Source organism: Ctenocephalides felis, unplaced genomic scaffold (assembly GCF_003426905.1).
Source record: "Ctenocephalides felis isolate EL2017-DRISC unplaced genomic scaffold, ASM342690v1 CF-g0.4_SCAFFOLD_00845, whole genome shotgun sequence".
Classification (NCBI taxonomy): domain Eukaryota; kingdom Metazoa; phylum Arthropoda; class Insecta; order Siphonaptera; family Pulicidae; genus Ctenocephalides; species Ctenocephalides felis.
Window position 1 is genome coordinate 21,558,769 of NW_020536999.1, and position 22,915 is coordinate 21,581,683.

The 22,915-nt window shown below is 27.2% G+C and overlaps 1 protein-coding gene and 1 pseudogene across 1 annotated transcript in view; both read left to right on the top strand.

Annotated features, from left to right (window-relative positions):
- Nucleotides 1–21,879, top strand: part of LOC113380456 — a 30,873-nt gene extending 8,994 nt beyond the window's left edge. Inside the window, exons 3-6 of the mRNA XM_026619696.1 lie at nt 6,804–7,017; nt 12,497–12,753; nt 18,073–18,228; nt 21,853–21,879. Coding sequence (XP_026475481.1) covers nt 6,804–7,017; nt 12,497–12,753; nt 18,073–18,228; nt 21,853–21,879 — 654 coding nt within the window. The remainder of the gene's footprint in view (nt 1–6,803; nt 7,018–12,496; nt 12,754–18,072; nt 18,229–21,852) is intronic.
- A 534-nt stretch (nt 21,880–22,413) lies between these two features.
- LOC113380468 overlaps nt 22,414–22,915 on the top strand; it is a 28,933-nt pseudogene continuing 28,431 nt past the window's right edge.

Genomic DNA, 22,915 nt, shown 5'->3' on the forward strand with positions numbered 1-22,915 from the left:
GACAAAATCACACGGACAAAATTATAACAATTATTAGATAACTTTGCACACTACGTGATAATTATTGTAGTTTATGATAACTATATTTTTTATATAGAAATATACCTATTTAGAACTTGTGACAAAAGATTATTATTTAATCAAAATTCTACTAAATTTGTGCATCGTTATAAAATAATTGAATAATTTGTCAGTAGTATCTTTAATGAGTCGTATGCGACAATATTATTGAATCAACATTAAAAACCTCTTTTACAGAATCAAAATTAAAGCTGCATCTATTTTTTATGTTCAAAAGTGAGAATTTTACTGTGCAAATATTTAAATTACATTCGCATACAAGCTCATTGAATCAATTTCACAAAATATGCCGTACACAAAAAAATCATTTTTACTGTGTTAATTATTTTCAAATTTAAAATTGGAGTAATTAAAAATTCCGAAAGCTATTTTAACAAAATAATATAAAAATTACAAAGTATTACAATATGTGAAAATGATTTTAGCATGTGATCATACCAGTAATTTAAAAAAGTTTGAAGCACTCACCCTACGCGAACAAGCACCGATTCTTCTGGGACATCGGGATTACCAATTTGTTGTCTGGAAGAGAAACAATATGTTTATATTACAATATAAGATATTTATTCAAAATTAGAAACAATTGTGAAGTATTATGATTAGTATCATATTTATTTACCTCTCGACTCCCAGAAGAAGACGTTTATAAGAAATCCTGGTCACAGCACGAAGAGCTCAGCACACGATTAGCAGGAAAATCACTTATTTTAAAGGAAGAAAAATTAATTCGTTAATTTAAACTGCACTTCACTAAACAAAAGCACTTGAGAAATTATGCATATACACACCAAAAAAGCACTAAAATGCGGATTTACTAAAAATTGCAAAAATTCGCACCGAAACACACTCGATCGTAATACTGCGATAAGTATACAGTCTACCTGGAAAACCTGAAATAAAATAATAAATAAAAATTTTAATCAGAAATTAATTTTTTGTGATGGCTATATAATAAATACATATCACAAGTATAATACTCGTATATAAAAATATGGTAGGTTTACGAAGACCTTTAGTTTGTCGAAATTCGAACTATGAAATAAAATACCGAAAACACCACATCACTAATCCTAACAAATTTGTGACGCAAATTCATAATCTAATCAAAGATATTGTATATACATGTATAATTTTGGTAAACTTTATAAATTTTGAAATTCATGTGTGGCATACCTTTCACTACATAAACCCGCCAAGGGGGTAGCTGATGTCTGATGAAAAATTTGCTTGATTTATTCTTATACGCATATAAGAGCAGGGGCACAATATTATGTCATTAAATAATAAATATAAAGAGAAATCTTAACTTGATTATATCATGTTCTATATAATTGCTGCAATACAAATTGCTAACAAAAAAGATAATCGCGCAAATCGAGGATCATGATTTCTAAAAGAAATTGCCAAAACGTGTAATAATAATACAGTAATAATAGGAGCTGTAATTTTTATATGTAAGCATGCGACAAATGCGTCAAAGACATAAAAATATTAATTCTAAAAATATTAGTAGTATACATAGATTCGTTCATTTTTTCGTGTCAAACCATTTTTACTATTTATTTTTATTCAAAGCCTTATACTGTTCAACTCAACCTGAGTATAAATTAATAAAAGTCTTTAAGGACAATGCGCAATTCATCAATTTGCGCAACTAATAATGAATGAAGCTGATGCTAAATATAATAGTAACAAGAATCTAAACTCCCTATCACGAAACACTGTGGTTTAGGATGCCTTCGGTAGTTACTAGTTCAATTAATCAACTATATATTATTTTTTCAAAAAAATATTACTGGATTCTAATAAATACACATAATTAACAACAATCTACGTTAAATAAATTACTATTCAATAACTATTGAAGCCGATGCATGAGGATTATTGTCCACGAGGTGACTTACTTGCATCATGCGATTGCACCATCTCCACGAGGTTTGTAAAATTACTACACGAATCAGGTAGTCACTATTTAAATTTATAGACCTTGAATTTTTTTTTTCAAAAAATATTGCTGGATTATAATAAATACACATAATTAACAATAATCTACGTTAAATAAATTACTATTCGATAACTATTAAAGCCGATGCATGAGGATTATTGTCCACGAGGTGACTTACTTGCATCATGTCCACGATGTTCGTGAAATCACTACACATATCACAAAACTGAACAAAATATTCAATTGAAGTTTATTAACACAAGCACTTTTACACGATTAAACAAATTAACATCATGATTAAACACGATTAAAATAAATTATTTGTCCGACCGACGGCACTTCTAAACAGAGATGTTGTTCCTTCCGTGGCTGCAGCGTAAAGGACTTGACCCGATCACTGTCGATTTGTTAATGAAAAAACGAAGACACCCGAAATTTTGCAATTCTAGATCAGATATCATTTTCAATTGCATTGTTATTAGTTCAAGTGCAGGTGGTGCCTTCAGCCGTGAACTAATTTTTGACAGTTCTTCAGGAGGCATCGTCCATCGTCTAACAATTGTGCAAAAGAGATGCTATGATAGACAATGCCGAAGACGGTCGAAGTCGTTTCGTAATAAATCGCGAATTTAATAGTAACTTTAGATATATGTTCGCTTTGCACTCAAGCATTGCTGATAACATGCATTAAATCTATATTTTTAACGAAAACAAATTAATTTCGCATGAATATTTAATATTATCTGAATTATAAAGGATAATTGTCATTATATCGAATGAAACAGTTTTTAATAACAAAGATACCACAGAAATTTGATTACAAAATTCTTCACAAATAATTTTCTACATATTTAATAATTAACTTTACATTTACTACATTATATGAAAAATATATCAAATGGAATACTTTTTACTGTTACTTTATATTTTATTTGAACAACTATGTATATTACTAGAAATTAATAATCAAATCTTAATTATTACGTTTATAAATAATAATTTTAAAAATAAAATCTCTATTTTGATGAATTTGGAATTAAAGGCATAGATAAAAAAATATCTAAATTATATAGGATTAGTAATTCAAAACAAAAGCAAATAAAACGGATTTTAATATCAAATACAGAAAAGAATTTTCATAATCAAGTTCTTCCTTCATAAAATGACTTTACATTTACATTATATGAAACATATATTAATTAGAAAAATTTTTACTTTTACTTTATATTTTTTTAAACAACTAATCTTTATTACTAAAATTAATTATCAAATCTTAATTATTGTCTTTATAAATATTAATGTTATACTAAAATCTATACTTTTAACAAATAGAAATTAGATTTAGCATGAATATATAATAATATCTAAATTATAAAGGAACAATAATTTATAATTAAAAGCAAATGAAACGTATTTTAATAACAAATACACAACAGAACTTTGATGATAGAATTCTTCTTGAATATTATTTTACATAATCTATGATAGACATTACATTTACATTATATGAAAATATATCAATTGAAATTTTTTTCACTTTTACTTTATATTTTATCAACTATGTTTATTACTGGAAATTAATTATCAGATTTAAACTATTACCTTTATAAAAAATAATTTATAACTAAAATCAATATTTTTGTTAAATAGTAATTAAATTTGGCATGAATATATAATAATATCTCGATTATAAATCAAAATTAAAAATTTGAAGGTAAATTAAACAAATTTTATATAACAAATGCACAATAGAAAGTTGATATTCGAATCAAAATTTCTCAAAAATTTGACTTTACATTTACATTATATGAAAAATATATAAAATCGAATACTTTTTAGTTTTATTTTTAATTTTATCTATACAACTAATTTTTATTAATAAAAACAAATTACCTAATTAATTAATACATCGCAATTGTTTATAAATATTAATTTTATAACCAATATTATTACTTCTACTATTAATTCTTCGTGTTTTTCTATATATTTATAGTTGTTTTTTATTTTGAATAACGTGTTATTATGTTATTATTAATATTTTTTATTCTACTTAATATTTTAGTCAATAATTATCAGTAATTTTCAGTACTGGAAAATAATTATTGTTTGAATAAAAACTTAAATAAAATACCAATGAATTTTTTGGATCATTAAGATATTTCATGGCATAATTAGAAAAAAAATATTTATTATTTTCTTATTCTGATCTTCGAGCCACATTTTGTCATAAAAACATATCGGAAGATATTGGACTTCTTTGAGAACAATTTAAACCAACAAAAAAATTATATACTTAATTAATATTAATTTTGTTTGAATTAATGAAATAAACTTAAGTTAAAAAAAATTTTAGTTATTTAAAAATTGAAAAAAAATCACGTGTACCTTTAATTTGACTATAATATTATAAAAGTGAATTCCTTCAAATGTTTGAATATAAAATGAGTGAAATATATAAACTTTATTTATACCAATTTTAGAAGAACCAGATATTATATACTCCAACACGTGAATATTATTTAAATGAGAAACTAATTTTTTAAAGATATATATATATATATATATCTTTAAAAAAATTTCTATCCTAAACTCCGAAGAGTAAATACATAGTTTCGACAACTTGTCAAGTTATCATGATTATTAGTGTGTTTTACCATTTGTGATGTTTGTGTTAAAAAATACATATCTTATCAATGTGCACATACTCATACCATGGATTAATAATGGTTTCATATGCTATATTAGGATTAACTTGATTACCACTGAATGATGGCTAAGATGCTAGCCGAAACGTATGGATTTTAAATAAATAAATTTTTTAAAAAAACTCATACTATTTTTATCGATGTTACGCCCGAATATTAAACTCAAATTAAACATATATATATATATATATATATATATATATATATATCGTGAAATATATATATATATATATATATATATATATATATATAACAAATGTATTCTGAGTGGTTATAAATATGAACAAACAGCACTCTTTTTTGCACTAATTTACTTTATATTTTATTCCGGACGCGGATAAACAAAAGCCTAAATAAATAATTATTCTTTCGTAATTACGATAAACTTTCAGAACCAATATTTTCCTTCCTTAACTTAACTCTTCTGTGTACAAAAATTTACATTTTTCCCCGATTCGCCGTATATTCCAGCCCATGAAAAATATATTAACTCTACCCCTACATAATATTAAACTCTGGCAAGACAGAAAGTTTGCTATTTTGTATAAAATTTCTCATTAAATGCCGAAGTTTCGCTGGAAGAAACTCTTGTGTAAGCAATATGTGCAATTAAGATTTATATTATCTATGTGCCGACGCCGGTTAATAAAGTTACTTTCAAACATCTCAACCTGTTTATGATGTCTGCAACATCAAAGCTAAAAATAAATTAGTAAACATGATGGTTGAAAGAAATGCAGTTACATGTATGTTTTATATAGTCGAATTAATTATCTATCTCATAGCAACGTTATGGAATGCATTAAAATTTTAATGAGGTCTAATGAGATTTCAAGTATAACGTAGAAAATCTTACAAGAGTTCATGTAACAAATTATCCTAATTATAAAATGTTTGTATAATTTTGTTCTTGGATAGACCTTAGACCATCGCAAAATCGCAATTTTTAAACATAGTTTTGTGAAAAAAATCAACGTATAATTAATATAATCGAAATTATAAAATTGATATGACAAAAAATTCTGTGAAATAGAAATTGGAAAAATCGCATACACACATATATATATATATATATATATATATATATATATATATATATATGTATATATATACATATATTAATTTAGACATATGAACAAACAGCACTCTTTTTTTGCCACCCTTTCATTTTTACCACACCCATTTGTAAGCCATCATAGAGGTTATATTTTTGAATCTAACTTGAAAATAACAATTCATCTTATAAAACAAATAAGCAACGTTTACTTAAAATTATTTTCAGGTAACAAACTAAATACAATAGCACAAAGTCAAAAAACTACAAAAGAAAAAAACCCTTTGGTATTAATATTGATACATTCCTTCCCGAATATCTCATAATATTAATATTGTAAGAATTAAGGTGATAGTTGGTTCCACTGCTTTTGCCTTTTATTTTAAATTAATGCCGTTAAAAAAATATACTTTGCCTACTTTTAAATATTGCACACTTTTAAATAATATTTTTACTTGAAACCTTATTTTGCGTACTAAAGATAAATATCGACCATTTTACCAGCGGACCTTTAAGCCCCGCTCTACCCTATACACACATGCTTCTTGCAATATTTATGTCAAAAATCAATATTATCAAATCTTCTGCTAGAAAAAAAAAATCTTCTCTTTGGAAAAGTTGAAAATTATGCATTTGGTGGCAAAGAAAGAGCAAGAATAATTTTCATCAGAGACTATCTTTTTACGTTAATGCAGTATTTGAATTTTCAAAATCTGTTCGCGGTTTCTAGGCAAAAATCTTTAATGCTAATATAATTTACTGGTGTATATACTCATTCTTATCGATTCCCAAAAATTTGCTGATTAAATACGTTAAGTCAAAATTTTCCTTTACATACACACAGGCTTTTAGCAACCTCAACCTTAGATATTTTCTTTAATCATATGCAAATATTCACAGATCTAAATGACGTAATGAGAAATAAGTAAAACAATATAATTCCCTATATACCAGATTTAAAAAAAAGAATTTTATTATCGGTTCATCATGTTACGATGTTCAATTTAATTTCCACCAGGTTCTGCAAGAGATGTTAGACCTAATTGACCGCAATCAGAGGAACAAATTGAAGCTGGATAACCTGTCTTTGCCTTCTCCGGAAAGACATAGACCACTTCGACATCAATTCAGTTCCGACAACATGCATGTTCCGCCCTTTAACATCCCCAATTTGCGAATCGAGCAGAGGAAGACCAGCAGCGCCGAAGACATGGCCAGGAAGAACTCGGCAGGTGAATAAAATACCAAAAAATTTTGTGGCTTTGAGTAGTAATATAATAATATTATATTTTTGTTCAAAATTAATTTTAAAGCATTTTTTAATTATTTTGAGAATCGAGCAGACAACATTTTCTAACAACTAATATTGATATGCATATTGAACAACAAGTACGTTATAAAGTGATCTTTAAATAATAGTTAGAAGTATATTTATTAAGAAAATAATAAAATTGTTAAAAGTATTATTTTTTGTACAGGCATGTGACAAGTTTCTTACCATTCTCACTACTATTTTTGCATATGCTATATAAAGTGTAAAATAATTTTTAAAATAATTGAAAATAACATTTTTACCTGAAACCTCATATATCTTCATATGATATAAAACATTCATTATAATAATGTTATTGCAAAAAAATATATCTACTAGATTACAAAATGAATAGAATTTTGCAAAAAAATCTAACTTCAATATGAAAAATGATGTTAATATCAAAGCCACAAAATTTATCATAATTTTTTAATTTTTGAGCTTTTTACTGTTTTTATAACAATGCACTTTTATGTTTCACATTTTTAGTGTTTTAAGAAAATCTATTAATTTAATACTTCAATTTATGTGGGCGTGTGTGTATTTGTGTATGTGTAATAATATTCAAATGATAAAATATATAATTGCATATTTTTCATACTGGCATCTAATCAGTTTATGAAAAGAAAAACCAAGTTTCATTTAAAATAATTTTAACAAAATTTTGTGCACGTTTTTAGTTTCTTTTTGACTTTTCTTTATTGAATAAAACGCACAAATTATTTAAAAAAAACACTAAAACCACACATAATGAATAACAACCCATTAAAAAATATGCATTAAGAAATTTTTTTATTCGATTTGAAAAATTGAACTAAAATTTAATATAGGGGGAAGTCCCCGAGTGCCGGACACCTAAGGTTATTTATAAATAAATAAAAAATATTTTATGAAATGTTTATTAAAATGTGACTTATGTTAGATAGAGAAATCAAACTAAATTAACAAAAACGCAATCTTTGCTTAAAAGTAATCAATACTATCAATCAAACTTTCATAACAAAAAATATGATTTTACACAGTGGCACCTAGTACCGGACATTTCAAAATAACCAGCATTGAACATATATTTAGCCATCTCCACAACCTGGAATGTTTGCACATGTGTGTTGGACGAATATTCTTGAATATTGCAAAAAAATTACTAATTCAGTATTATTAATAATACGTGTTAAATAGAGTGTCCGGCTTTAGGTGCCGTCCGGCGTTACGGGACTTTCCCCTAAACTAACCGAAGAAAAAGAAACAAAACCAAGTTTTTCTTTTTAAAGACTTAATGGTCGTCTGTATGAAAAAGAAGTTGTTTACAATGTATATATATATATATATATATATATATATATACATATGTGTGTGTGAAAATGTGTTTTTACGTGGACAGTTATACCAATTTATATTAATTATTATTTGGATTTTGATATTAATGTTGCCATGCAATTTACTATGAATTCATTATAATAATGTATAACTTTAAATTTAATTTGCTAAGAAAAGTAACTTTTTCAAGAAATTTTACCAAATGCTATCATAATTCAAAAATTGCAATTTATTTGTGATAAAATTAATCCAAAAATGAAAAAAAGCATAAATTTTCAGTTATGGTTATTTACAAATTTTGTAACTTTTCCAAGAAAGTATAATTGAAACTGTTCTAAAGTTTCTGTGGAAAATATTATAATTGAAGTCAGTTGAATAATTAAAATTAAATTCAAAATTTGTTTTACCATATAATATCAATTTATAAGTAAAAAAAATAATTAAAAAATGAAAAAAGCATAAATTCTCAGTTATGCTTAAATAGCAACTATCATACAATTATAACTGCAATAAAATTTATATAAAAAACAAGGCAATTATTAAAAACAAATCCTCTATCTTTCCAACATAATCCCTTCGGGTGTAATTTTCTACTTTCCATTGAACACATTGTAAAATTTAAATCTTGTTTCGCATAGATTAAAAGCTCCGTTAAATCCTTGAAATGTTAAAAGCTTTAAGCTCTACTTATTCAGTATGTTCTGAGAATATCTCTTGTTCTCTTATTAACCTCTAACTCCACCATAAGGGATGGTTCTACAGAAACTTCTTAGAAACGACTACAACTTTATCGAGATGGAATGCGCAAAAGCTACAGAGCCATCGAGAAAATGTTAAATTGAGAGTCTGAATGTTTAAATGTAGTACGACGGATCGATTTATATCGGGAATATATTTCTTGGAAAAGTTCCATGGATAATAGACTTTTTTTTGCTGTTGCTGTGATATTAAATGATATATATATATATATCATTAACATATACATTAGCAAGAGAATGAATCAACATATTTATAATTCAAAAAACCCTAGACAATTTAAAACAATGTTTTCTGAGCACATTATTAATTTCAAACATTCGTTTAATACTGACCATCCTATAATTTTATATAAAGAAAAAAATGTAGACCTTAGAAGATTTTCCGAATCATGTTTCATCTTTTTACATTCTAATTGTGTTAACAAACGCAGTTCTTCTAGCTTACTCTCAGAAAGTTATCAAAATATAATTAATTTCTGTAAATCTGACGCCATACTACACCCCTGATATCCCTTCCCACATGCACGCGTGTTGGTCGCATAGCCGTCTACACGTCTCTCGACGCATTCTTAGTCCATTCGTGTTGCTATGCTTTGATAACAAATAATTATGTATTTTATACATTTTTACATCTACCTTTTTCGGTCTTTTCGTAAATTATTTTTGTTTTCCTACAGTAGTGTCATGTGATTGTGGTGTTGTAAAATGTTTTAGTAAAGTGGGTTTTTCCTGATCTGGTGTGTATAATTTGTTGTTTTTTCAATTAATTTTTCCATTGTATAAATTCATTTTTTTGAAACCTTTTCTTTATATTGTAAATTTCTTTTAGCTGAATGATGAGACACATCTAGTCTCGAAACGTATAAAAAATAAATTAAATTGTTTACATTCGACGCATTGGCTGTTTTATTCATTTCAATATATATATATATATATATATATATATATAATTCATACTTTTATATTAACTAGGTTCTAACGATCGGGCGTTCTATCAATAATAATATGACTTGAAGAGAAAATATTCTGATATGAAAATATTCACAATAGTTTTGACTTTAATACCCAATTTAATAATATGTAGGTACGATCTTAAGCGCATTTATATATTTCAATATAAATAGATAGATATAATAAAATAAACATACATATAGTACGCATAATAGTAAAATTAAAATTCGCTGGAACAAGACGTAAAAATAGATTTGTCCGTGTGTATAATTTTAAATTCTATATTATATATGTTTAAATGGTATTTCATGACTTTATAATTTATATATAGTTATTTTTTATTTTGTGATTTATTTAAATTCATATATTATATTTGTCATACCTATAAATAATCTAATTCGTGTTCAATAAGAAGCGAATAATAGTAGATCAGAAACCTCACCAGTTTCTAATGTTAATCTAACTCTGATTTTGGTTAGAAACTAAGAAAATTCTGGTAAGAATCTAATGACAATTTAATCAGTTATGAAGAAGATTCAAATAAGATTCTGGTCTGAACCTCTTGTAAAATGCTATCAAGATTGTACTACATTCAACAATTAATTATTTGCAATAGCTGCTCGAATTAAGTCGCGGTATTATGCTTTCAAAATAGTTTAAAAAAATTGAACATTATTGATTAGACATTAATTAGATACTTTTTATAAAATTTAAACCTTTAATTTCAAATGCACGATATTAGACGGAAAAAACCCTGACATTAACTCTTACAAAATAGTGAAAATTGATTTATTCACTTAACGACAGATTTATAATCGTAATTGACATTGCATTTATTTACATTTTAAAAACTATTCAAAAATATCTGAAAATCAAATATTAGTCGCAAATGAGAAATATAAATATTCAACTTCAAATTGTTTTTTTTTTCAAAATATATTTTTTATGATATAAAGAGGCGCCCATTAATCACGTGAGGTTTTTAGGGGGAGGGATGTTTAAAAAAAATCACAAAATATTACGCGGAGAAGGGAGAGGTATAGTAAGATATCAGGTGTGTTTATTTTTTACCTGAATTAAAAAAAAATCCAAACATTCTCAAAAAAATAGAAAAATTATAATTTTTCCTCGTAACTAGTTAATTTTAACTCCTTAAGATATTAAGGCTGAAAATTTTGGAAATTTTGATAGACCGCATTAGAATAGATTTTAGTTCACTAATTCACTAACAGTTATAAAAAATATTTATCTATTTTTATAACTACTCTTATGTTGGTGGATGCAATTTCATAAACTTAGTTTTGATCAAACTCAGTATTTTTAGCGCGTATATTAAGCAAATCGTAGAGATTTTAATTAAATTTTCAAACAGAATATCATTTATTGATATAACACCTGATCGTTAGAAATCACATAATATATATATATATATATATATATATATATATATATATATACAAGAATCATCCCCATATTCCACGAATCGCCGTAATTGGCTGTAAAATCATCATCAAAATTTTAATTGCAAATTTTATGAAAGCACTAATTACATATGCTATTTTCGAGCACAATAATCAACTATTTTATTAACGTTTGTCATACGCATTTGTTGCACAATGATTTTTGGTGTATTTACATAAATTACATGTTTTTTAAAATATTTTATTCAGTTCGGAAATCTCTATGTATAATTGCATTTGAATTTGGTTAATGTTTTATGATGTTCTGTACTCTTTGGTAATTATTTTGTATTTGTTATACAATAAATATCTACAAAAATACACATTTACACTTCAAATTTAACACACCTAAAGTTACTCTAACATACACAATTTTAATTTTTTTTTTTATTTAGTAAAGTTTTTAGTTGATTTTATACTGCTATTGAAAATATGTGTAGCAATTACTTCAATGAAATTTTTTAGAGAGCAATTATATTTCCAAATTATTTTCTTCGATACAGTTTCTATCTTTTTATTGTATTTTAAGGTTAAGTTACTACACATTAAATATCTTCAAATATACTTGTTTGCACTTTGAAAACCACAAAATCTACTTGACTACACGATTATATGAATTTAAACAAATTAATATTGGATTATTAAAATTTTTATTGGTTTTATATTGCTATATGAATTTGGTGGTAATCACTTTCCATAAATCAAAATTAATTTTGTCTTCACAATGTTTTGTATCTTTATTCCAATTTTTGTTTCCGCACCAGAAATCTGGATATCGTCTTGCACATTGGTCTGTCCATTATCAAAATTAACAACAAAAAATAATCAAACGGCGAATTTTCTCTTTTCTTCTCCTATGTCACTTTTCCCCGGTTTCCCTTTCCCAAAAATGTAGCCAGCATACATCGAACAGGTTCCGGCATGTTGGGCGGTTGGTGGTTCACTGGAGGTTCTCCTTCGTCTCCTGATAGCAATTTTCTTCGAGTGGCCAACGCTTTTCCCAATCGTCGTTTGAGTGACAACACCTTGATGACACCAAAGATCAGGATAGCACCTTCTTGCGCCTCTTCTCCAGGAGGCACACCTGGAGGAGGTCTGCCGATTAGGAGACACAGCAGTATAGGACCTCAGGAAAGAAGGGGGTCTGCTGTTAATCTTAGTCCACCTACGGTGAGTGGTGATACAACAATCATAACACTATTTTGGTTATACTTAATTTATAATTAGGCACAATCGGTTTTATAGAATGCCATCATCATCCAATGGTTAGGTTCTAAAAGTTGTCCAAATTGGATGGTGGAGTCACTAATTTATTTGGGAACCAAACATAAAAGAAACTAATAATAGTGATACAAGTAATATAAACTAGCCATTCTATAAATTCCCCAGTGTCAACTTTTACTATTCTCCTGGATGCAAAATATTCCTTTATCAAAATTAGATTACCAATTATCCTCTTCTTGGTATATAAATTTTCCGCGCTTTTGTAATTTATTGTTTCCTTCGTCCTTCTCTTTGCCAGTATCTTATAATTTGCATTTTAATCCTTTTCGTAAAGTTTAATTCGATAAAGAGGAATTCTCATTCTTGGCAACATGATTGTCTTTTTAAAGTTTCCATTTCTAGACCAAGGATATTACTTTAAACGGTACAGTTGATAGATTAAAGCCATTAGGAGAATGAAAAGGTAGTTTCAGTGTTGAATAAAAGAATAATATGAGCAATGAAAGTGATATTTTTCATTTTGTATAGAAATAGTAATATTAGAGTAGATCTGGATATTTATACCGACTATGGTAACTGATACCTTTTAAACTAAAAAGTACTGATTTTAAAAATAGGTATCTATATTTGTTTTGTAGTTTGCGATTGAAGTAAAACTTATTTGTTACTGTACAAGATGGCATTTAAGTAAAAATAAATACATCATATAACAATTTTGAATAATGTTTATTATTAATATGGTAACACTCGTTATGCACACATTTATTAGTGTCACCCATTATACACATTTATATAATGATAAATTATAAAATATATATTTATAATAGCATTCAAAATATGTATAAATATATTCAAAAAACTATAATGTAATTTTAGTCTTACTTCAAATATGACATGATCGGTTTGTCATTGTAATTAGCATTTAGATATAAAAAAAGAAGTAATTGCTGATTAATAAATTCTGTAATATTCGTTCACACAGTGGATTATGTTATACAACGTCTAAACAAATATTGATTTCGCAACTTTACTCATCATGTAATTGTATTTGAAGAACTTCATGTAATTAAAATTCACATACGTTCATTGACTGCTCGTATTTTTTTTTACTTTTTTGCTGGCGATATAATCTCATTCTTTGAACAGCTGTAATATCTGTCTTGCCTTAAAAATATTTTCCATTTTAATAACTTCAAAGATTTATAGAAACTACGAATAATATAGAAATAATTTCTAATCAATAAACTTACGTTTAGTACACGGCACAAATGTTTAATTTGTTTTAGTATTTTCGAGGAACAGGGTAAAATATTCTTCTGATTCAGGCATTTTTCATTAAATCAAGAATTGTACTACGGTGCAACTTTAAAATGTTTATTTATCTATGCCGATATCCTTGTTGACATCGGTACGCATACAACGTTGAAGCCGGTACGCATACAACGACAGATCTTTATGCACATACACGACGGCTAATCACAATCGACCCGTATAGAAATGATATCATCGAGAGCAAATGACAAATCATTGATACTCGACTCTGCCGTAGCGCACTTCCGTTGCATTTGTACGGATTTACACCCTAGTCACTGCTAAAGAAATTTTACTTTAAAAAAATAGTTACATATTACGTTACTTCTGTATTTTTCTCCAACTACTACTTGCTCCCATCCATTAATTGACATTGGTCAAATTTTCTTGATATTTTTTAACACAAGTACATACGTGACAAAGATGATATTTTGTAGATAAAAAATCATAAATTTTATTAATAATTAGATATTTTTAGATTGTTAGAAATATCGTATTTTACAGTTTGCTGCCAGACTGGGTTCCGGTTCAAGTTTATCTGTACCAGCAACATCTAATTATGTAGTAAGTCGCCTATGGTGTCTGTTTAAGGATCCATTTTGGAAAATATCCAAAAACCATAAAGAGTCACAAATGGAAAAAATACATAAATTATAATGAATTTATAAAAATAAATTATAATAAATTTATTGTCATTTTTGGTCAATTTCCAATGGGTCCTTAATTCTTCCATTTTTTTCAATCTATTCGTCAGGTTTTGTCAGTGCTGTCCAGTGCCGTCTCAACAATGTTTGAATGGTCGTGTTCATCAAATTATGGATTATTTATTTATTTGTGCTGTTTATATATATGAATTTATATATTTTATACATATGTTTATTGTATGCTACATAAATCAAGCAGGAATTATCATCGGCTACATATTTTTTATAATTTTTAAGACCAATGCGACTTTGTTGTATATTTGGTACGAAGTTCGGAAGGTATTGGCCTTTATCTTAAATCCTAAACTTTTATCTAAATAAAATTATTTTTGTTTAATTGCAGAGTTTAATTTATTAAATAATCATAACGAAAAATCATCTTGTTTACGAATTATCATCAATATAACAAAAATATTGTTGTGTTATATTCATTTATCGACTTTTTGGATCATTTACAGCTGAAAAGCTATGAAGGAGCTCTTAAAATCAGTCGTTATTCGAGTTTCAAAACTCAAAAAGTATACTTTATTTTTGAAACACCTGTTTGGTTATTCAATTAAATATTATATTGCTTGTTATTTATCATGCTCTGGCATATTTGATCAATTCAATTCAATTAAATTAATAAAACCGTCAAAACAGCTTCAGAATACATTTTGTCAGTCATTTCATTATGATCCATCAACTGTCATTCACGATATAATAAATTTATGCAAAAAAACACCCCATAAAAATTTTATTATTGCGAATGGTGCTTAATGTGATTGGCCGATAAAATAATATTTGCATTATCATAAAATAAATAATAAATTGTGTGTTTATGCTGCCCTTGTTTTATCAAAACGTTATAATGTTGCATCTTGTTTCATATCAGTAAATATTACAAAAATCATATAAATGTACCATATCATGATTCGTTATATATTATTAAATTTGTTTTTCATTAAATATATAAGATTAAGGTCCTATTAAGCTTACATATTTCCAGGATCATATTTTTTACTAAAGTTGAAAAATTTATTTGTTTCAACTGAATAGAATTATTTAGGTTAAATAAAACGTTAAAATCATTTCAATGTTTTAAATGTTTTATCTGTCTCATTTTCAGCTTGCACGGAGCATGATCGTGAGTATTTTCAATGTGATTTTTTGTATTTTATTTTTTGTTTAATGTATTTTGTATGATAAATGTTGCTTAAAGTGATAAAATCTAAAATAAAATATAACTTACTGAAATTATACATATTTAGTTTACAGTTTTTATTAAATATCTACGTTTATATTTTAATAGCTAATATTACTTTTCAATGAAATGAATGAAATGAATTATTATTGTTTTAAATAAATTTAGAATATTCATTGATTTTTTACTGGAGGTTTTTACGTCATTATTTGAGACTATAATAAAGTTACAAAATCAATAACTTTTAAAATAACCTGACGACTTGAGGAGAAATTATATCTAATTAAACTTCGAAATAAATTTGTTTTTTTTTAAGATTTTGTTCTCCAAATTCAAACATAAATTGATAAGCAATGCAGAACTTTTTAATTAAATATGTACCAATGTCCGAAATAATATTTTTGTAAGTTTTGCTTTCAAGATTTCATTTTTTACTTAAAAAAATTATACATGTCAATACTGCTGATAAAACAAATCGATAAAGAAGTTCAAAATAGAGTTCAGTGTGTTTATTCTTTATACTTACAGCTCTATGGACATTGAAATATGTATTATATGATTTTTAGAATACCTATCATTATTCAATATTTTCTGAAGTATAAGTTATTTTAATTTTAATTTTCTGAACTAAAAGCTTTTTTTTCTCTTATTCAAGTTTTCGGCCATTTCATTGAGTAATTTTAAAATACAATTTTTAGTACATTTGAAATACAATTTATATACATTTATATATCAATATTAAAATGATTAACAAATTATATATAAAACTAGTAGTGAGTAGCATTTTGCCTTAAGGCAAGTTGCATTAACTTTCCGATATGTATACATAATCAACTTAATCAATAATAATTGAGAATCAGCTGAATTTAACTTGTTATTTCGAAAATATCACTTGTGCTTTTACTAAAAATAAACAATACGATTTCCAATCAATGTCTTTCAAACATATTTATAATATCTGTTATTGAATAAGTATATACTGAATAAGTAATAACTAAGGTGTTTAAAATATTTTATATCATCTAATTTGAAAGTAAACACGTTTTTAAGTGTGGTCATCAACTGCAATCAGTGCATACTTACAAAACACCACAAAACATAGATTCTGGTTAGTATCGCTTATGCTCACGGCAAAATTCTAAACTTTGATCAATTTTTATAATTTAACCAATCATTGTAGACAGTATAATATTTTAGTATGTTATTTTAGACTATGAAATTTATCATCATACCAAGTTTCAAAAATTAACAAAAAAACAGCATTTAATAAGTCTCGGCCGATTTTTAACAAAAACAAATCGAGGCAGTTCTCAACCAATATCTTGGTTTATTAATTTTTTTTATCCATTTAGGATTGTGACCAAAATTTTAGATTTTCTGTTAAGTACAAAGAATCGGCTTGGTCAATCGTTGCACAAAACTGACATCCTTAGTGTAATTAGTAAATTAATCAAGTAAAGTTTTTAGGGTAAGGGAGAGTTTGACAAAAAAATCACGAAATATCACGTGGGCGAGGGACAGGTATAGTAAGATATCACGTGCATTCATTGTTTACCTGAATTTATTCAAAAAAATCCAAATATTTAAAAAAAATCAAAATACTATATGAGATGTTTGGTGGGAGAGGGGGGGGCATTTTAAATATCACCACGTGTACATAAGGGGAAGGGGGAGTTAAAAATTTACTAAAAAATTGATCACGTAATTAATGCCCTCTTACCTAGTTGCACCAAATGTCTTTTAAATTTTTTAAATCCGTCCCGTCGTTTTCGAGAGACCACAACGAAAGATAAAAAATTGTTCACATACCCATATACATATACATACTTTTTCGAAATTTGATCAAATTCAGAATAACGAGAAAACATGAAATTGACAAATCGGATTTTTTCACCAATACATGAACTTCTAAAGAAAATTTAAAAAAAAGATTAAAAGAAGTGAAAATTTTAAGTTCAGAAAATTACTATGCTAAATACAAAAATATATAAAATATTTGAGTTAATCTAATTATATTTCATTAATCATTTTCCCAATTTACCAATTAATCCCTTGATCCATTTCCAGGGCGGCTCAATGCCAAACACTTCGAGTTCTGTGCCGTTCCTGCTCTCCTCGTCAATGCAATCAATTCGTTCCCGGCGCACCTCTGGCTGCATGTCGACGGCGTCCAGTCAGCAGGGGAGCACAACCGGACTGCTGCAGCAGATCGGTTCAGGCGTGGTAAGACAATTCAATTTCGGTGCCAGCGGGGGTGGAGGGTCGGGGGCGGGTCTCGGTTCCGGTATCGGTTTCGGTGGCGGCTATTTCAATGGCTCGTCCAGTAGTCGAGATAACAGCAGAGAGAGATCTAATAGTATTATGCAGCAGGCGGTTAGGAAGTGTCCGTCTTTGAATATCACGTTTACGGACTAGTCCGAGCTCAAACAGGGGTTTATTGAGACTACTTTGTTTATCATTTCGAAACCTGATTAGGATTATTGATTTTGTTGCGCTTGAAATTAACCCTTTCTACTCGGCTATCTTTCTGAGGGGTCAACATAGGTCCTTGTGCTCACCTGTCACTTGATAGTTTGTATACACAATGGCTCAGTTCGTATTAAGGCTTTACGCGGCTCTTTAAATATCTGAGATTATTTCATCAAATCTATTTTATCAATGATGTAATTATTATGTATTCTATTGCTGTTGCATTAATTCACAAATAGTTTTCCTTTCCCATTATATATTTTTATATTATGAGGTTTATATCAAGTTTTGAAAATTATTATAGATTGCGACCCGCCATAAAATTACAAAAATTAAATGAGGCCTGTGAGTTAAAACGATTGATCATTCTTAATTTTATGGCAAGGCTATGTAAGGTAGCAGTTTTCATCCAAAATTGCACTAAATACTGTCAAAAACCATATGGTTGCTGGTGGTGCAGTCAGGCCATAAGTCAGGCCATATGTACAATAGAAAAGATCAAGGATGAGCAAACCGCGGCCGGAGGGCTTTATGGGGAACTTTAAATATCTTAATTTATATCAAATATTTTTTATCAATAATGTAACTATCATGTATTATCTATTGCTGTTGCAATAATTTACAAATAGTTTTTTTTTTTTCAATTAAAAATTTTTATATTTTAAAGTTCATATCAAGTTTTGTAAAATATTATAGAGTGCGACATAAAATTTCAAAAATTAAATGCGGCTCTCGTGAGGTGAAAAGTTTGCTCATTCTTAGAAAAAGGAGCCAATTCAGCCGTAAAATGGGCAGATTGGTATGCCTTGTGGAAATTGATTTGAACTTCAACATACTGACGTAAATAGACGTTCTTTAATGTCCACAAATTTACATCAGGTATGTTTTCGTCAGAATGTGGCACCGCATTCCTGGCAGATTGTTTTATAAATCAGTACCGAGTGGTAAGGGTAAATATTAAAAGTCTATACAATTATTAACTTTAATTTATATATTTTATTTATTTATCTTTATTCAGATACATAATTAAAACGCATTGTAATTAATAAAATTGACTCCAATATTCAAAATCTCTTGTATATTCCTGGCTCAAAAATGGAAATAATTTTGCTTTTTCTAATATTTATATTAGTTTTGATATAATTTTTTCTTATGCATAAAGGACAAAAACAATACTTTTCTTTATTCTACTTTCAAAAAACGAGTACTATTACATTAAATATTATAATTTTGTGTGGACTATAATGTGATAAAACTAATGCGTTTTAATTTTTAACGAGTTTTACTTTAGTTAACTATTGAAATTTTTATGTGAAGTAAATCTTACAGAATAAAATAAAATCTCTTATGCACTAGTACAATCCCAAACATTAAATAAAGATTTTACTCATATTATAAAATGTATCAAACTATGATTATACAAATCGATATTAGAAATTGCATAAGATCTATCTCTGCTGAAATTTAGGGAATTATTAATATTGAAATTTATATTAAACACTCTCTTATTTTTATAAAAAATCGATCAAGACCGATGATAGTTTTAAAACTAGATTACGATAAACAAAAATCCGCCGAAATTTGCAAAAACGATACCTGTATGATAAAATAATATATTTAATATTAGAAAAAAGAGACAAAGTCTATTTAATATACGTAATTATCGATTAAAGCATGACTCTATAAATATATAAATGTAAATTGCCTGTGAAATTAAATTGCTATAAAGATATTGTTGTAAATACGTATTGTACATATCAATCAAATAAGTATTAATTATTAATTAAATGTTGAAAATCACATCCGATCAATGATTATGGATTCAATATAAATAATACCGCGTATGAATAGGATTTAAATATTTCTGTTTAAGTGCCAAATTATGAAGTATGTGTATCATTTATTCAGTGTTAATTGTATTTTAATATTTATTAATTGTTAATTAAAATAATATTATTGTTGTTCATCTATTCATTAAGCTTGTGTAATCATTCATTTGTGTGATGTCCAGCTGTACTGTCTATGTATTCACTCTTTTTTACTTTCTGCACAAATTTTCCTTAAAACTTGCACATGTAACATAGATCAATGGATTTAAATCTTTTGATATTGATGTATATTTTTATTGTCAATGGTTTTTGTAAGTATATTTGATGAGGCTGTCCATTTACGCTCACAAAATGAACCAAAAATTTGGCTAAAATCCATTCTTCATTTTTCAAAGTTTTGTCTATGTTCATATTTGGGTGTCCATTTGAATTACATTGATCCAATTTATTTTACTTGTTAGTATGTCTTTAATATATCTTCAACTGATAATTTAAATTGTGGTTACTTAGAAATATTTATGTTAAAAAAATATATTATAAAATAATAATTTATGCTAAAAAAATATGAGGTGAGCAAGTGGATGGCCTCTTTCTAAGTATATTTACCATCTACCAAACAAACAGAATGTTTCCTGTGCGAGTAAAATTTCTCTGATCCATATCTTCTTCATCATGCTTAAAATCAAAGCAAATTCCTACTTATTCTCTAATTGGTCTGTGTTATGTGTAACTTAATTAGTTACAACCAAACTTCAAAATTTACGAAAAAATATTGATACTAAACATCAGAACACAATCAACAGATAGACACATTCAGAAAACGATTTGGTAACATCAAAAAACACAATCCAAATAAATATGTTTACCACATATAATCATATACATTCCTATGGACATGTAGCCCCCTTAATAATAAATTAATCAGCAAAAATTGGTAATAGAGTCTTCATCTTCAAACTTCTTACCTCAAGCTTTTGTATGTTTCATACATCATCATCTAAATAGTTATTTTTATGAATTTTTTAGACGGCGTTTTATTTTTCTCATTCATTTATGGAAATATATGATTGAAATAAATGGTTTTACCAAAAAGTTTTCTGAATGTCGATTTTTTACCACGGGGGCTGCCTGTACTTAGTGGTCTATTTGTGTTGATCGGTATTTAGTAAAAGAGCGAAAATGTAGACATGGTACTGCTTAGTCAAAACTAACTAAAATTATAATTGCATTTTATAATAAGTTATTTAATCTTATGAATGTTATCATTTTTTAGTATTTTCTTATTTTCAAAAGAAAGCGTAAATTCTAAAAAATTAGTGTTAGTGTCACACTTAATGTATTGAATCATATATATATAAATCTACACATTGACTATCACAAAACAATATACGATACAAAAGTAGAAGTTTACTGTTGCATTTATCAGTAGAATTCGATGTTTTATATATATAAGAAAAGTATTAACTTTTTCCTCTTTATCGATGTTAAAAAAAACATTTGTACAGTGTTTACAAAGCTAAAACAAAATCCATTTTTTCGATATTTGCAGTATCAACTGTTCTCTGGGCGCACTTAGAGCGAGTTTGACACCAAATTTGGCGAACACTTCGAGTCAGGCTACCCCCCAGTCAAATGCCATTAATCTAAACCAGACCAAAACCGAAAAAAAATATTTTGAAATGTTTAAAATTCGTGTTTTAATCGCTGTTTTTGGTGTATTTGTCATCGTTGCACCTTCTAATCATGAGACATGGGGAACATATTTTTCTGAATGCCATTTATAAGGGACACAGGGACATATTGGGGTCCACTGTTATCTAATTTGATTTTCATTTTATTTTGTTTAAAGTTTCAAGTAAATGGCATAATAAATATTGTTATTATAGTCCAGTCGTTATAGCAAGTTCACCTCGAAATTCGATATTCCCAGCTGCAAGACTGTAATTACTCGTATTTTGGAACCCTAAAAGTTGTCTCAAAACCTACATATCTTGCGTACACCCTATCATGTGTAGGTTTTGAGACAACTTTCAGGGTGCATAATACAAGAATTAACAGACTTACTGCTGGGAATCTCGAATTCCAAGATTCTTACCTAATTTCAGCTTAAATGACTGTTAATAAGTCAGTGAGCAGACAAATTTTTGTCTCACTACTTAAGATTTAGAGGCAAATTATGTTGTAACATAGACGATCATGGCAACGCTAAATTATCTTCTTCTTGGTACTAAAAGTTTTGAAATGCTATCTATTTGCTGTGGAGCAGTGTGTTTTACACAGGAAATAGCATTTCACAGTTTTTAGTACCAAGAAACCATAACAACGCTATGTTATCGTCTTTGTTATCACAAATTTGCCCTTAATTTGTGATAGTAAACATTTTAAAGTTGTGATACAAGTTTTTGTAAGAGTTTTATAAAATCTTTGCGCAAAATTTGATATTTATTTTAAACAAATTATAAGTTACTTTTAATCATCTTATCCAGAAGTTTTTTTATTATTTTTTCACTCCAAACATTCAGAAATATATGTGACTCTCATGATTTCATACTCATTGTTTGAGCACTTTCATGTCATGTCTTTTACATGTTCGAGGCATATGTATAAAAGCA